We start from the raw sequence: 16407 nt of genomic DNA, 5'->3' as shown, positions 1-16407 counted from the left end.
GATAAATCTGACAGCGGGACCTCGTGAACTCGTCACCACCACCCCGCAACCGCAACCCGCCAGGACTCCAGGACTCCAAGCCCCATCTGCAGAGACACTGCCTTTTCCCCTCCATGCCTCGCTCATCCCACCTTCGGCTCTTTCTTAGGAAAGAAAGGGTACAACCTGCCCCGACTCACTCGGGTCCTGTCCCTCACACCTACATCCTCCAGGGAGACCTCCAAGTATTCCAACCCTCTCTTTTCTGAACTCACGCAGCATTTTTAGCCGCACTATATAGAGAGCAGAATGGCTACAGCACGGGCTCAGGAGTCCAATTCCAACTCCATCACTATGCAGCTAAAGGACCTTGGGCAAGTGAGGTGACCCCTGGGACCGCTCTCCTGTGCCTCAGTTTCTTCACCTATAAAAAAGGAGATAAGAGTACCCACCTGAGAGGTGTTTGTGAGGCTGGCATAAAACCAAGCATGTAAAGCACTCAGAATAACCAACACAATCAAGGCTGTCTATCGTGATGGAACGTGGCACTTTATACCCAATACTGAATGTATACATTATTCCTCAGTTTTAAAATAAACAAAAACCAATGCATGAGTCATTTTTAAAACTGTTTTATGTGCGTCACTGAGCCAGATGTTAATTTCTAGAGCTGTGCTACTCAGAGTGTGGTCTGAAACTGCAACCGGTCCTCAAGAATAATATGCAAAAATTGAGAGTGAGTGCTTGAAAACTTTCATAGCAACTTGACATTGCCACTACATTCAAGCAGCATTTCATTTTTCTAGTAATTCATTTTTATCATACATTTATATCAGTCTGCAACAGATTGAAAATTAATTTTAAAGAAACTTGTCCTTCACCATAGATATTTTGAGAAGCGCTGCTCTAGAGAGGACAGAAGCCGACTTCTATTTCTTTCCTGCACACCCACATCGCTGAGTGCTGTGGGAGGCACATATCAAGTACTAAGTAAATGGAAGTATAACTTCGCAAACATTTCGATTACTTAATAATGACTTAAAAGCAGATCTCATGTGAGTAGTCGAAATGTAAATGGTGTCTCCAGTTCACGATCATTTTTTCCCCAAGGAGTTGACATTTAGTCTAAAATTGACCAAAGAGTGAAAACAGCTCTGACCCCAAAAATACTTTCCATACTGTCTACTAGCAGCACTGTGTAGAGCTTTAAAAAAAGAAAGAAAGGGGAAAAAAAAAAACTCTAAGCAATGTCAGTATTAACCTTCCTCACAGAACTCAGGAGAAATATAAATTATTTAGCACTGCCTTGGACACAGTTTTGATAAAGCCTCTCTCTATACCTTTATGTAAACCAGCATCTTAGCAAAAAATTCCAATGACACTTCAGACAAAATACATTTTTCTTAGTTCTTCCCTGCTGCCAATGCCTTAAAATGGTCCTAATCTCAACAACCTCAATAGATCAATCCATGAATGAAATGGCTGGAAAAGGAAAGCAGCAAATTCCACCAAATTTTAGTTGACAACAAGGCGGCATTTGCGTAGCTGAGCTGTGGCACGTTGGATGTGGGTTGAAGGCTGAGTTAATTCTTGCCGAGGAAAAGCTTTGCACATTCAAACTAACTCTGGAAGTGCTTGAAGAAAATTAAAGGTAAACAGGGAGTTCTGTATACGTCCTGCATCCCGTCCTTTCTCAGAGGCAGCAATGCGTAACACTACATATAAGGTGTCACTCCCAGTGGGACCTCAGTCCCCTGGTCCCTGGACCGGGTCAGCCTTGCTCCAGCAGACAGCCCTCTCTCTCCAGCAGATTTAATCTCTTCCTCTCTCTGTCCCCAAAATCTATAGACATGTTCAAGTTGAGGATTCAATACACTCTTGCTTTACTGAAGTACTTGCAATTCCTCCAAAGACTGTGTCCCATTTCCCATGTCGGTGCCTTTGCTCACACCCTCTGCCTAGAAGACCTTGTCATCTGAAAAGCACCCACATTTCTGAAGACTTTTCTAATCCTCAAGAGAGATGACCCCTCCCTCATTGGTTTCCACCACCGCACTGGATGACTTCAGGGCTCTGTGCCACACAGGACTGTCATCTCTCCACGCAAAGCTTCTCAACGGTAGGAACCATGTCTTATACTTCCTGGCATCACCGTGCCCTGTACAGGGCTTCTGAGAACCACTTGCTAACAATGACTGCCCCGTTACCAGATCCAGGCAACAAATCTTTCTTTAACCCCTACCATACCCCAGACCCCCTCCCTGCCTCTGGTTATCAGTGGGGGGGAGAAAGGACATCCTCCTTGCTTCGTGAAACCTACATTGGTTGGAGGACAGAGCACAGAAAACACAAAGCGTGCTAAGGAGCAAATCATCACACTGCGGTGACAAGGAGAAGGCAACCAGTCAGCAGGAAGAGCACGTGCAAAGGCCCTGAAGAGGGAAACTGCCAAACTAAGAGGAGGCCAATGGAGATGCCCGCTCTCCCTTTGGACCACTCATCACCCCCACGCCCGTCTCCCTAACAACTCCCCTCCTCGGAGGTCCCGCTGCCAGTGTCTAGAGTCTGCCTTCTCCTCCCTCTCTCTGCACACGCTCAACAGGTAATCGCAGCCATGACTTCAACCAGCCATGCACAAATCACACCCAAATCCAGATCTGTACTACTGCTCTACAGGTCAACCTGGATTCCCCAGAGGCATCTCAAATTGAAAGTATTAAAAAAAAAAAAGAATTCATTCTCTCCACTCCCCTCCCCTACCTTCCCACCCTTGGGGAAAAAAAAAAAAAAAAAAAAACAGTTCACAAGTTCTTTTCGTTCCCTATGGCATGTTAGTTTGAGGACCACTATCAATCATCTACCTACCCAACTGTGTAAGCCAGTGTTCTCCATTTCAAAGACCTCTGAGGTTCCCAAGAACTTTCCAGCTACATATCCGTGAGACCAAATTTTCTTCATATCCTTCCATCGAAACAACATACGACAACAGACTAAATGGAGAACTAGACGTGAGAATCCAGACATTAAGGAGATCAGCTCTGCAGAAATGTAAAACAATGCCACTCCTTCCACCATTTCTTTTTGATTTGGAAAAATAGTTCTTGTTCGTAAAAGACATGTGAAACGTGAAATTGGTTTATTATTGTTTTGAAATGAATTAATACATATTTCTAAAATTTCTCAGGTCTAATTTCTAATGTGGTAAATACTGAGATATAACTTACATGAAAGCTCTATGGCATCCCAAATAAGGTTTATTATAAAGGGGTCCTAAGATCAGAAAGTTTGGGAGCCACTGGCCTGAGCTAAAAACGTGGGTAGAGCCTTGTACGCGTTCGGCCCTCTCACCAAACACATCCATTTTGCCAGTTCTGCCGCCCCAACGACCCTTCTCCTAAATTCTCTCCTACTCTTTCTTCCCAAGCTCACGAGGCCACAAGGACCCACAAGAGACATCCCAATCAAATCCTGGAACCTGTGGGTGTTACTTATTCGGAAAAAGGGTCTTTATATATACACTACTATGCCTTGATATAAAGTAAATAACTAACGAGAACCTACTGCATGGCACAGGCAACTCTACTCTCTGCTCTGTGGTGACCTAAACGGGAAGGAAATCCAACAAAGGGGGGGATTGACGTATACGTATAGCTGATGCACTTTGCTGTACAGCAGAAACTAACACAACACTTTAAAGCAAATATACTCCAAAAAAAAAATTGGAAAAGAAAAAAAAGGAAAAAGTGTCGTTGCAGATGTAATTAAGTTAAAGATCTTGAGATGAGATCATCCTGTGTTATCCAAGTGGGCCCTAAATCCAATAACAAGTGTCCTTATCAGGCACACCCAGAGAAGAACAGACACACAGAGAAGGCCATGTGAAGACGGAGGCGGAAGTGAGACAGATGTGGTCACAAAGAGGCCAAGGGATGCCCGGAGCCACCGGAGGCTGGGTGCAGAAAGGAAACGCTCTCCCCTAGAGCTCCAGAGGAGTATAAGGCCACCGACGCTCCCTTCAGACAGCCGGCCTCCAGAGCTGCGAGAGAATACATTTCCATCGTTCTAGGCCACCTGATTTGTGGTACCTTGTTGTGGCAGCCACGAAAACCTAATCCACCCCCCCACCCCCAGGCCTGGAACGTGAGGGACCACCGAGCTCGTCAGTCTTTCTGCCTCAGTGTGACCCCCAGAAGCACCGTCCCTTCAAACTGAGACCCTTAGTCATCTTAAATCTCACTCCCGTAACACCCTTGAACGGCCACCTCGTGGCCTCCACACAGCACACAAAGGACCCCATAACTTGACCTCTCCCTCCCACTCTGACCCGGGTGCCCCCTGCACGCCCCACACCACACCTCACCTCAGGCTCACAGCACAGCCCACGTTCTTCCTGGCCTGTGGCGCTTCACACCACACCCTCAGCCCCCGCCACGGCTACGCACCCTCCAAGTCCAAGGCTCAAAATCTCCTCCTCTACCAGGTCCCGTCAAAAAGCGGATCACTGCCGCTTGTCTCCACAGCACTTTGTACATTCCCCTCGAATAACACGTGAAACACTGTATCCCGTATTTACAGGCCTGTCACTCCCTCCAGACCAGGGTTTCTCAACCTGGGAACCACTGACGTTTGAGTCCAGATAAGCCTTTGTTGTGAGGACTGTCTGAAGTACTGGAGGGTGTTAGTGATGTCCCCTGACTTCTGCCTACCAGATGCCAGTAGCAGTTAACACACGCACGCAGGCACGCACACACAGGCACCCACACACACACAGGCACCCATAACTGGAACAACCCAAAATGTCTCCACACACTGCCAGTGTCCACAGGGGGTCACCCCAGATGAAAACCGCGGCTCTGTATTGAAACCTTTGGGGACCCAGGACCATATCCAATGCGCTCAGCATTTGTTTACACTTTCATTCGTAAAAGACGTTTTGAGTCCGAGGTTTGGTCCAGGCACTGTGCTCAAAGCCAGAGACAGAGGAGGAAATACAAGTCTTAGGCCCTGTCCTCAATAGTGACTGAATGACAGAATCCGTTTGGCATGCATACATATAGTCATGCTTCCTTCGGAACATGGAAAATAAAACCCAGGGGCTGAAATTTTTCTCCTCTTCTCATGCCCGAGCATTTCATAACTAAGGGGGATCCCTTTGTATACAGAATGCCATGTATAAGTGTCACTCCCTGGAAGTGGGCAACTGGTACAGCTTGTGTGTTTGTATCTCCAAGAGAGCTACCCATAAATAAAGGAGACTCTCAACCAAGAAAATGAAAACTAGACAGGCTCAATCCCCAACACAGCCCACAAAGGCCAGTGCCAGAGCTATCTGCACCAGAGGCCATGGACAGGGCTGAGAAGCTTCCACCAAAAAACAGGATGACAAGAGTGCCCGAGCTTCCAGAGTATTCTTCCCTCTGCTCAGGAGACACCACACAAGGTTCTGGCAAGCTCTGAGAAGATCAAATAAATGGCTAGCTGAACAGTCCCCAGCTCTCACAGAGGCACTGGGTGCCCTAAAATGCAGAGTAGTTCTCATTGCCAGGGCAACACAAGGGTGTTTACCAGAAGCGGAGGCTGTGTACAGAGGGGAGGCCAAGTAAAGCTGCAAGAACAAATCAGGGCACACAAGTGCTTGGCCAAGATCTGCCTTAACGAGTCACTTTAACCTCTCTGGGACTCAACTTCCACTTGTATTGAATGAGGAAAGTGAGAGCAACCTATCTCTAAGCTCCCTTCTAGCTCTAAACACATCTGGTTTCCCCCCAGAGTGGTACAGACCCACAGAATCTCCCTCTCCAAACAAAACTCAATAGGGATCTCCCTCCCTTCCCACCAAAACTCTTTCTGCCAGAAATGGAAACAAATAAAGGAGCCATCTCCACATCCCCTCAGCTTCTGATAGGCACTCTGCAGAATTAAGCACCGGACAGACAAGATGCAGGTGATCTTTGTCTCTTGCCGTACTCGTGAAGCCAGAGACTAGGAGAGTTCTGGGAATGTATATTCTCTGGGAAAAAAGGCTCATGCTGTGACGGTTTGAGGGGGACAAAATATAATTGGGAAGTACCATGACAACCTTAGAATGCTTTCAGACACCAGAAATTGACAACTGGTCCAACAATGGTTTAAACCATGTGGACACCTCTGGTTTACTTAACAAGAAGTCCAGGGAGAGGTGGTCACGGTCAGTTCAGTAGCTTGACAATTTCATAAAGCCACTGAATCACCTCCACTCTTCATCCATAGGCTCCCTGCCTCACGGTAACAAGACAGGTGGCCTAGCTCCAACCATCATATCCTCTTATTAATTTTCCAAAGATAGGGAGCTAAGGAGCTATCCGGGCATTAAGAGAAGGCACTCTCTCCCTTGCCTGTACTTTTTTCAGCAAGGAAAAATATTCTTCTCCAAAAAGTCACAAAGCAGATTTCTATTAAATCCCTTCAGCCAGAATTCAGTTATACGCTCACCCCAAGCTGCAAGAGAGGCTAAGAAAGTGGGGATCCGGCTTTAAAAAAAATTTTTTTTTTTTTGGTGGGAAGCAAGTAGGGGAAACAGGGATAAGAATGATGCTAAAGTAGCCAACAAGGCATCTGGCACATACAACCATACCCAGCACCGTGTGGGGAAATGCTTAACAACCAGCTTTCAAAAGGACTAAAACAAAACAAAAACCCCTAATGCGTAGCATTTGCCAATTTCCTTGGTGTAAATACTCCCCCGATGCCAAATTTCAAGTCACCAGCATGATATTAACCAGCTCACAAAATTCCTGAAATTTTAATAATCAGCTGCTACCACTGAATTGAAACCTCAACATTTGGTAAAAAATTAAGTTTACAATGCTCCTTCCCCATTCAAAACACTCTAGATGGCTAGGTATTATTCTCTCCAGCTCATAGGTGAGGAGAATGACACAGCACCCCAAATCACACAGCTTAAGTGGCAGGGTTGGAATGCTGACAGAACAGCCCTAACCCAACCTCATCCCAGCTTGGACAGGTCACAAGTGCCCATACCTACACCCGCAAGATCCCTCTGCCTAAACCTCTCAGCTAAAGGGGCTCTAACTTGGCTTGGAACCAACAGCAAAGATGCACTCCAGTAAACCCAGTCAAAGTTACCTACTCATCATGAAGCTGCTTCCTCCAATGACGCTGGCACTGCACATTTATTGTTACAGTGGAGCACACAGATTAGGACAAGAAAGAAAATGAAAGTCATCCCTACACCCATCCTCAGAAGAGAACAGCTGTCTACATGTGGGTGATAATCCCTCCAGATTACGTAGACATGTATCTTTAAAGTAGAAATCATGATATTGGGTAACATAATGACACTCTTCTTCTTCTTTTTTTTTTTTTTTGCGGTACGCGGGCCTCTCACTGTTGTGGCCCCTCCTCTCTCCCGTTGCGGAGCACAGGCTCCGGACGCGCAGGCTCAGCGGCCATGGCCCACGGGCCCAGCTGCTCCGCGGCATGTGGGATCTTCCCGGACCGGGGCACGAACCCGTGTCCCCTGCATCGGCAGGTGGACTCTCAACCACTGCGCCACCAGGGAAGCCCAACACTCTTCTTTTGAATGTAAATTTTCCAAAACAGAGAAATAGAGAGGACTGTGTCATGAACTCCCTTGTTGCCATCACCCAACTTCAGAAATCCTCTAAAAACTATGAGAAGTCCAAGCATTTCCATGTTCCCTTCTCAGACTGGAATGTGTAGGAGGTAGGCGCCTCCCTCCACACTTCCCTTGGATTTCTCTCCTGCCTGGCCTTCCCCACTCAGACTCTGAGGTCAGCCCTTCTCCAGGCTTAGTCCACCAGCTCCTTTCATCACTGCTCAGAGAACACTGGGGAAGGGAACCTGTAATCATGCTCACTCTTCTTATGGATCCCTCTACCTTCTCTAATTCCTGCCTAGTCTGTCAAGAAGCCTCACAGCTGGGGTTCAGAACCTCATTAAAGGAGACACAGAAGGGAGCTGTGGATATTTCAAGCCCAAGGCATGGAATTCTAGTCTGCCATAAACCAGGTACAGCTGACAGAAAACAAGCCTATGCTGGGAACCATGGGTATTAGAACAGAACTTCAGGGGGGACAGTAGCTAAATGCATTTGCGCTATACTAACACTTTGAATAGTGTATTTGTCTAAAGACTCCAACACATCAAATAGTGGGGAGCAGGTAGGAATAAGGGGGGGTCTGGCTCACAACGGTCTCTACAGGTAAAGACACAAACTAAAGCAGTGGCTTTCAAAACTTCATGTGTTTGGGAATCACCCAGAAAACGTGTTTAAAATGCAAATTCCTCAACCTCCTTCCCAGAAATTCTGACTCAGCAGGTCTGGGGTGGAGGCGGGCGCATTATGGCGGCATTTTTAAGGAGCATCTTTGACAATGCTGCTGCAGGTATTGGCAGTCCCTGAGAAATGACAGCCACCTGAGTTCCTCCGCCACAGAGTTTTTGTGGCAACACTCCTGTGAGCAGTGGAACAAGCAGGGCCTCTGACCCAGTGCTTTTTACACTGGTTCTGGCCTAAGAGTCTCGGGAGGAATAAGTTAAATACACAGAGGCCCCTCCCAAACACTGCTATTCAGGGAGGTCTATGATGGGGCCCCGGGACCAGCCAATTCATCTCACCTCTGTCTTTTGGTGCCCCAAGCAACTGGTCAACCTGTCCTCTCATCCCGGGCAACTTCATCAACATCCCCCCTCTCAGAGATGGTTAAGAAACAAATTTTCACCGCCCCTCCCCCCAACCTCCCCAGCTGTCACTAAAACAAGCATTTAATGCTTTAAGGGTTTTAGATGCTAACAGAAAACAGGCGTTACCAAAATAAAACAAGCATTGGGACAGTTAAGAGTTATAAATACTCATAACTGCTCGTTAAGAGTTCTGTCTGCATTTTATTCATTTCTTCGAGAACTATTTACTGAGCACCCAGTCTCTTCCCAGGCACTAGGCAGTTCACAACTGTGGACGCCACACACAAGCCCCTGCTGTCCTGCAGCTTACATCCTAGTGTGGAACGAAGACCAGGGAGAGGATAAAGATCCTAATAAGGGACTTTCTGAAAGTGACAAGCACCACAAAACATAGGAACACAAAATAATGAACTAACAAGGATAAGAGAAGATGGGTTACAAAAAAGGCCTCCTTGCCAGCTAGTCTCTATAAGTAAATGACAGGAGACAAGACCTCGGGGCAGCAAGGGACAAGAACCTGAACACTAAGGAGCTGGGCCTGCTAGGAGAGAGGTGGCCGGTGGTCCCACCACACAGCCAGGAGGCGGCTAAGCAAATCAGGAGGGGGCCAGATCTCCAAGGGACAGGGTCTTGCGGATGTTACAAGTATAAGGAAGCCCCGGGATCATTTAACAAGGGAGGGGTTATACTAAGAGTAGCTGACCTGTACTAAGCACCATTTGCGTGCCAGGCACCATTCAAATCTCATTTTATCTTCCCAGCAACGCCGTGAAGTAGGAACAAATAAGTAGGAACCTCCCCATTCCACAGGTCATATCTGAGTCAAAACAGGCAGTAGGGGGCTTCCTTGGTGGCGCAGTGGTTGAGAGTCCACCTGCCGATGCAGGGGACGCAGGTTCGTGCCCCGGTCCGGGAAGATCCCACGTGCCGCGGAGCGGCTGGGCCCGTGAGCCATGGCTGCTGAGCCTGCGCGTCCGGAGCCTGTGCTCCGCAACGGGAGAGGCCACAACAGTGAGAGGCCCGCGTACCGCAAAAAAAACAAAAAACAAAACCAAAAAAACAGGCAGTAAGTGATGGAGCCTGACCGCAAAGCCAGGTGGTCTGGCTACAGGCAGTGGTTGTGGAAGTGACCAAGGGGCAGATGGGCGGGGCCTCGAAGGCCTAATTCAGTAGGGAGTTTGAGTTTTATGCCAAGTGTCACGGAAAGCCATTGGAGGGGGGCTGAGACTTTTTGACTCGTTCCCTTAGATCTAAGAGAGGGAACAACTTCTGGGGAAAGCCCACCATACCCTGGCTGAGCTGGCTGCTAGACCCAACTACTGCAACTTCGGCCACAGAGATGTCTAACCCTGCCCTGCCTGGGTTGGGAAGAGCTCTCCAGCCCCTGCAGAATTGGATGCCACCTTCTCTCTAGGTTAGTATCTCAAAGTGGGGCCCTGGACCAGCAGCATTAAATCACCAGGATCTTGTTAGAAATGCAAATTATGGGGTCCCACCTCAGCCCTACTGAATCTGAAAAACTCAGCCATCTGTTTTTAACAAGCCCTACAGGTGTGTCTAGTGACACATTATCCGCATGCAGCCATCCCCACCCCCATACCCTCCCAAATCACGTTCTACTTGTCCTTGGGCAGCCTCTGCACTGCACACCAAGCCATCCTCCCCTCTGGACCCTACTGGCGGGGTTCTATGGCCCCTCATGCCTAGAAATCTCACTATTGCCCCAACCTACTTTTCTAACTAATTTGATTTCCTAAAAACATTGACTATTCAGCTACTTAGGCCTCTTCTACCCTGGAAGTAAAACTTCTCTTCCTTTCTACTTCTAGAGTTTAATTCTGCTTTCAGCCTTGTAGCCTCCAAAGTAGACAGCAAGGATAATTTCTGCCTTAACCTAGACTTTCCCTAACACCCCTCAGTCACCAGATTTCTCTTTATTCATTCATTCCCACTCTCATTTATAAATTCCTACAAGTACCCATGCCCCCAGCATCCTAGGGACTAACTGCACTAGGTGCCAGCTACTTCAGGGGTTCCTAAACAGCTCTCATCCCTGCCCTCGTTTCTGACCCATTAACGGGGGGCTGGGGGAAACATGCAAATAAATACATAATTACAAATTATCTACTTATACTAGAAAGGCCTCTGAGGAGGCCGCTGGGCTGAGACCTGAATGATGAAGAAGCAGGCCTGACGGTAGTTTAAAACAGCAAATATTTGCGTGTTGAATCCATGCCGTACTCTGGTCTAAGTGTTTTATGTTTACTATCCATATCATCTTCCAACAGCCCTAAGGAGCAGGTAGTAGTCTCACCCCGACTCTACAAGAGGGGATATTGAGGCACAGGGAGAATAAGGAGTATATGTAAACAGCAGAGCCAGGATTCAAAACCAAGCACACTGGCTCCAGAGTCCACCTACCCTCCTAACCACAGGATTCGGTGATGAGAGCAGGGTGGAATGGTGCGGGTGGAAAGGCAGACAGGGGTCCAGTCAGGCAGAGTAGCACGTGTAAGAGCCCTGGGGCAGAGAAAAGTCAGACGGAAGCAGAAAGGAAGTGGAAACTGGTGAGCGGTGAGGTGAAACTGGGGAGTGGCGGATGGACTGGAAATATATTTGGGAAATGGATGGGACAAGATGCGCTGACAGGTGTATTATGGGGTGTAAGGGTGAAGGAGGAATCAAGGAGAACTCACAGTTTTCTGGTGCCCTATTTTCAAGGCTTGAGGACAGAGGGTAAAGTATTATAACACAAGATATACTAAAGTCCTGCGGAGCGCTGAGGCACAGCAAGCTCTCAAATGAATAGACTCCATCGATCAAGCAGGTTAAAGCTTCCAGTCCCCCCCACCCCACCCCCACTTCTCTACAGGAGGTCTTCATTCAAGGGTCCCATCCTGTCCCCAGGGAGCTATTTTCCAGAACACTATTAGCCCGGGTTAACAGCAGTAAAAGCTGCAGCTCCAGTAATAAGAATAGCTTTACCAGGTGGAGGGTTTTTCCTCACAAAAATGTAATGCATTTAGAACCAGGGTTCTCAAATTTTTCTAAACAGCACAATGATACTAATTTACAAATGAGAAGTGATGCGGCTTGCCCAAGGCCACACAAATGCAAAGAGGCTGAACCAGAATCCAAATCCAGGTCTGCCTAACTTGGAAGCTCACACTTCCTCCGTTAAATCAGCATTTCCCACAGTGTGGGACAGGTCTCTCTGATGGAATACACCAGTGGTTTTAGATGAACTTTTTAAAGTTTTAATACTTATGGTCTTGTTTCAATATGAATAATCATATATGTGTGTATGTAACATTAAATAAATAAAAATTTTAAATGAGATATATACGTGATTTGATATGAATTTATATATATATATATATATCACATCAAATCCATGACTTCTTGTGTATTACTGCCTAAGAAACAGAAAAAGTTCCCTAAAAGTTAAACATTAGAATAAAAGTACAGGTGATAGAGGGATAGGGGAGAAATCTTGAGGCGACGCATAAATAACTGAAGCTTGTGAAACACTGCTCACCACGGCACCGCCCAAGAACAGCCAACACCTGTTCCATGTTGTATTCAAATCTGGCTACAGCCACACATAACTCTGACTGTGCTCCAGAGGGATAAAATGTTGGTTGCCTCTGGGGAAAGGGAATAATACCAGGACAACACAATTTAGCATAAATCATCCTTAGCACAGTACTGGTCTTGACATAAGATACTGTTTTGGTCATCCAACTTCTCTGCCGATTCCCCACACACCTTAAGTCAGGTACGCTCTCCTGGGCCTCGGTTTCACTTTGTCCAAAGGAAGTTACAAAAAGCAGGCTCTAAGGTCACTTCCAGTTTTAGAGTTCCATAAAATGTCCTAAAGACCCTAAAATCCAAAAGTATTTTTTTCCAGAATCATAGAGGCCCCAACCCTGAATGAGTGTCCACCTGAGGAATAAATGTTAAATAACCCCACAAGGCATCCCAGGCCCCCATCCCTTAACTGGGGAGAGGCTATCAATTGTGCTGCCCTCTGGAAAGACGTGACAAAAGACATTGATTACAAGATGATAAAGATCACCCAATGTCCCTGTCCCCACCAAAACTTTAAGAATTTTCTGCCACAAATGTTTAAGTTATTAACTTTCTCTACACTTGGTTGTTCGTGTTTGTTGTTTCGTCTGTAACAATTAACTTTATTCTGGGGCGCAGCAGCAGGGAGAGAAATGAGTAGGAAGAAATCTGCAAAATCTCATCAAACTCCTATCCTCATGTGAAGCCTCGGCTGAGAACCACCTGTAAAACCTTCCAAGCTTCGATGTGAATTACTCCACGGATGTTCGAACACGTTTAATATGCTAAACCTCTAAATGGAGTCCTCACTCCTTATCTTTCAGAAACATTATTAACAAAACAGTTTAACCAGAACAAGCATTCTTCCTTTATGATTGAGATAGATACATTCATCAAAAGGGAAGCCTTAAGGACCCTCCTGGCCTTCTTTACAAAGCCCCTTCTGGGATGTCAGTAGGCCTGTAAACTTTTAATAGAAGGTTTTTAGGTTCCCAGAAAGAGAAGTTTTGAAATGTGCTCTCACTTCATGTTTAGCTGAAGACAACAGTGGATGGGTGGGCTGCAGCTGGCAAACTCAGAAAGCACAGCTGGGTAGCAGGTGATCTTAACAACAGCAACAAAAAAAGCAAATCCCTGGGCAAATTGCGTAGCCAGGGGTGATCATTATAACTGGAGAGTTGTTACATAATTACTTGTTAACTACTAACAAACATATACAAGGCTTCAAAATACCACGGTTACTCCAGCCATCGAAGCGAGTGTATCTAGTGCAAGAGTCAAGGTTCCTCCAATTAATTTCATTCAAAGAAACAAGCAATCCCAGGACCTATTCCCTTCCAAGGTAACCTGACTGCCTTTACATATACAAAACAGCCTCCAGCAATTAAGCCAATCGCCTCTAGGGATGAAAATCAGTTTCCCTTTTATATTGATTTTTAAAGGGGAGAGGGGAGACAGAAGTACGTTGCAAGAGCTAAATATTCATCACCTGGACAAAAACGACTTCCACTCCAAACTGGAAAATTTTAACAGAAAAGGTCTTCCGCCACCCCACCCACAGCCGCCCCTGCTCGGCTGGCGTAAAACCCAAGACCTGTGTCGGATGCACTGCATTCCAACATTTTCCAAAAAGTTTACGAGGCTTTACCGAAGCGGCGGGGAGAAAAATAAAGCAGGCAAAAGCCGGGGAGAGGGAGCTGGAGGGTTTCCGCAGGGAAGAACCGGGTGAAGCGCCCGGCTGCGCCGTGCAAGGCCCGGTAACGGGGAAGCGACCCGGCAACCGGAGAGCGAGCGCCCCCGTGGCGCGCGGGGACTGACAGACGCTCGGTCTCCACCGCCGGGGGTCCCCCAGCCCCCCAGCCCGGCCCCCGCCGCCAGTCCCCCTGCCCACCCTTCCCCCGCAGCGCCGGCGATGCCCGCTGGGCCAACTTGGCCCCGGGTCAGCGCTGCGGAGCGCGGCCCCAGTTGCCGGGGAGGCCGCCGGCGCCCTTACCTCCTTCTGCTTGGGGTCCTGCGGGTAGACGTCCGGCGGCCCGAGCCGGGGGCGTTTCAGCGGTCTCTGCTCATAGCTGAGAAGCCCGAAGGCGGCCATGATCTCTCATGTTAACCGGCGAAATGAATGAGAGTTGGAGCTGGAGCAGCCGCCTCTGAGCACCAGGGAGCAGCACTTTGCAGACAGACTCCCTCTCCCCCTCCTCGCTCGTGTGGCGCTGCAGGCAGGAATAAAGCAGGTTGGATGCTGCCGCTGCCCGGCACGCAGACACGCACTGAGGGGGGCAGCCTTCGGCGGGCACCCTGCTGCGCTGGAGCCCCGGGACGCACCGCCAACGGAGGGGCTGGAGGTCCGCCTGGGTCCTCCGAGGCGCCTGCCTCCTGTTCCCCACCACCCTGCACCCAGGGGGAGGAGCAGCTGATGGGAACGTGTGACTTTTTTCACCAATGGACCTAAACCCACCCCAGCTGGGCGCAGGATGGGGTGGGGGAGGGGCACGGGGCGGGGGGAAAAAAACTTTTCTTGGCGCCCCAGGCAGGTGGCTCGAGTGCTTGCCCTAGGCGAGGGTGGCCCGCCTACCCGAGGAAGAGACTGCGGAGCGGCCCGCCCCCGCCCCCTCTTCTACAGCAGGGACCCTTCCCCCGCCGCCACGCGCCCCGCAGACCCCGCCACCTGGGCGCGGACCCGGTTGGGAAGGAGGGGGACAGGCCTGGAGGGGATGGGGGAGACAGGGATGCGGACGGTGGGGAAGCGGCCGGTGCCTCCTAGACGCCCGCCGGGCTCCGGTGGCGCATCCGCGGCTCCGGTCCCCTCGGCGGCTCCGGGCAGGCGCCGAGGCGCGCTGCTAGCGGTCGCAGCGGGTGGAGGGGGCCGTGTTCACGGTGGCTCGGGGCCGGTTTAACCCTTTGCTGCCCCTCCAGGGGCTGGGGAAGTGGGGGTGGTGAGGAGGGTTGGCAGCGAGTGCCGACGGGGGTAGCTAGCCCGCGGGCATCTCGGGCTCCTCCAACCCCCCGCCCCCCCCGGCCGCGCTCCTTCCACCTCCCCCCGCCCCCAACAGTTTACCTGTTGGTCCCCGGCTAGTGGTCAGGGGCCGCCAGCCGCGGCGGCACTTTGGCGGCCGCAGCCTCCACGATTCGGGTTGGGATGGGGGGGCGGGGGGAGGCGACTGGATTTGATCTGATTTGTAAGGTATCAGTCTCGGCCGGGCGAGCTCCGGGGACGCCGCGAAGTTTGCCACTGTCTGGGGGCGGCGGGCGACGCCGGCTCGCCGCCGCCGGCGTTCTCGCCCCCGAGGCCGGGGAGCGCAAGCTTCCGAGTTGGCGGACGGCGGCGCGGCGGCCGCACTGAGCATGCCCAGCTCGGCGGCCGGACCGCGGAGGAGTTGGCTGCGAGCGCGCTCCGATCCGCCTCTCCGGGTTTTCGCAGCTGCAGAGCGCGCAGCCCGCGGGCCCGGGCGCCGGGGCTGGCCCTGTGGTGTATCTGGGCGAGGGAGGGGGCGCCCCCTGGACCCCTCTCCCGGCCGCGGGCTGCGCTGTCCGCCTCGACCTCTGTTAAGGTCGCTGTCCCCGTGGCCTGAGCCGGAAACCTCACCTGCGCCGGGCGGGGGAGAATCCTCCAGGGGAGACCTCGGTGCTCCAATCCTCCTGCGTTCCCCGCTCGCTTTGGGGCGTGGGCACCCAGATGCTGGGCCACCTGCCGCGAGCCCTGCGAGACAGGAGCCGCGGAGGCGGGCCCGGTCTGTCCCGAGGGACCCCGCGGGAGGATGCGCCCGGGCTTGGCCAGGAATGATGGCTGCCATCTATGGAGCCCTCGCTTCATGCCAGGATCTTGACAGTAAAGGTCTCTGGTCCTTTAAAAAAACAAAACAAAACAAAACTTACAAGGTTTTACTGTACCCTTTTTATAGATAGAGAAATCGAGTCAGCTTAGGAAGGCCCGGTGACTTGCTCAAAGTCGCGAAGCAAACTCTGCCTGATCCCATGTTTCTGATTTATTCTCCACGACTTGGAATTGGAAGGAGTGGGTTCCTGAACTGCCCTTGCCTGACAGGGTCAGGTTCCCCATACCTTGAGGAACTCTCTGACTCCTATTCCATCCTCCATAAGATGGTGCTAGCAGAATCTAACCCAAAGCCTTTGTATAGCGCCAGGCACATAGTA

General features: G+C 49.9%; 1 protein-coding gene across 1 annotated transcript in view; it reads right to left on the bottom strand.

The window, feature by feature from the left end:
* Window positions 1-15532, bottom strand: part of MED12L (mediator complex subunit 12L) — a 321906-nt gene extending 306374 nt beyond the window's left edge. Inside the window, exons 1-2 of the mRNA XM_082625544.1 lie at window positions 15311-15532; window positions 14249-14465 (exon numbers count right to left, since the gene is read on the bottom strand). Of these exons, the coding sequence (XP_082481670.1) occupies window positions 14249-14347 (99 nt within the window). The 5' untranslated portion in view covers window positions 14348-14465; window positions 15311-15532. The remainder of the gene's footprint in view (window positions 1-14248; window positions 14466-15310) is intronic.
* Window positions 15533-16407: the final 875 nt, after the last annotated feature.

The sequence above is a fragment of the Mesoplodon mirus genome, assembly GCF_964341445.2.
Source record: "Mesoplodon mirus genome assembly, chromosome: 6".
Classification (NCBI taxonomy): domain Eukaryota; kingdom Metazoa; phylum Chordata; class Mammalia; order Artiodactyla; family Ziphiidae; genus Mesoplodon; species Mesoplodon mirus.
Note: the sequence above shows the minus strand (reverse complement) of the source record. Positions and strands in the feature narration are given on the sequence as shown.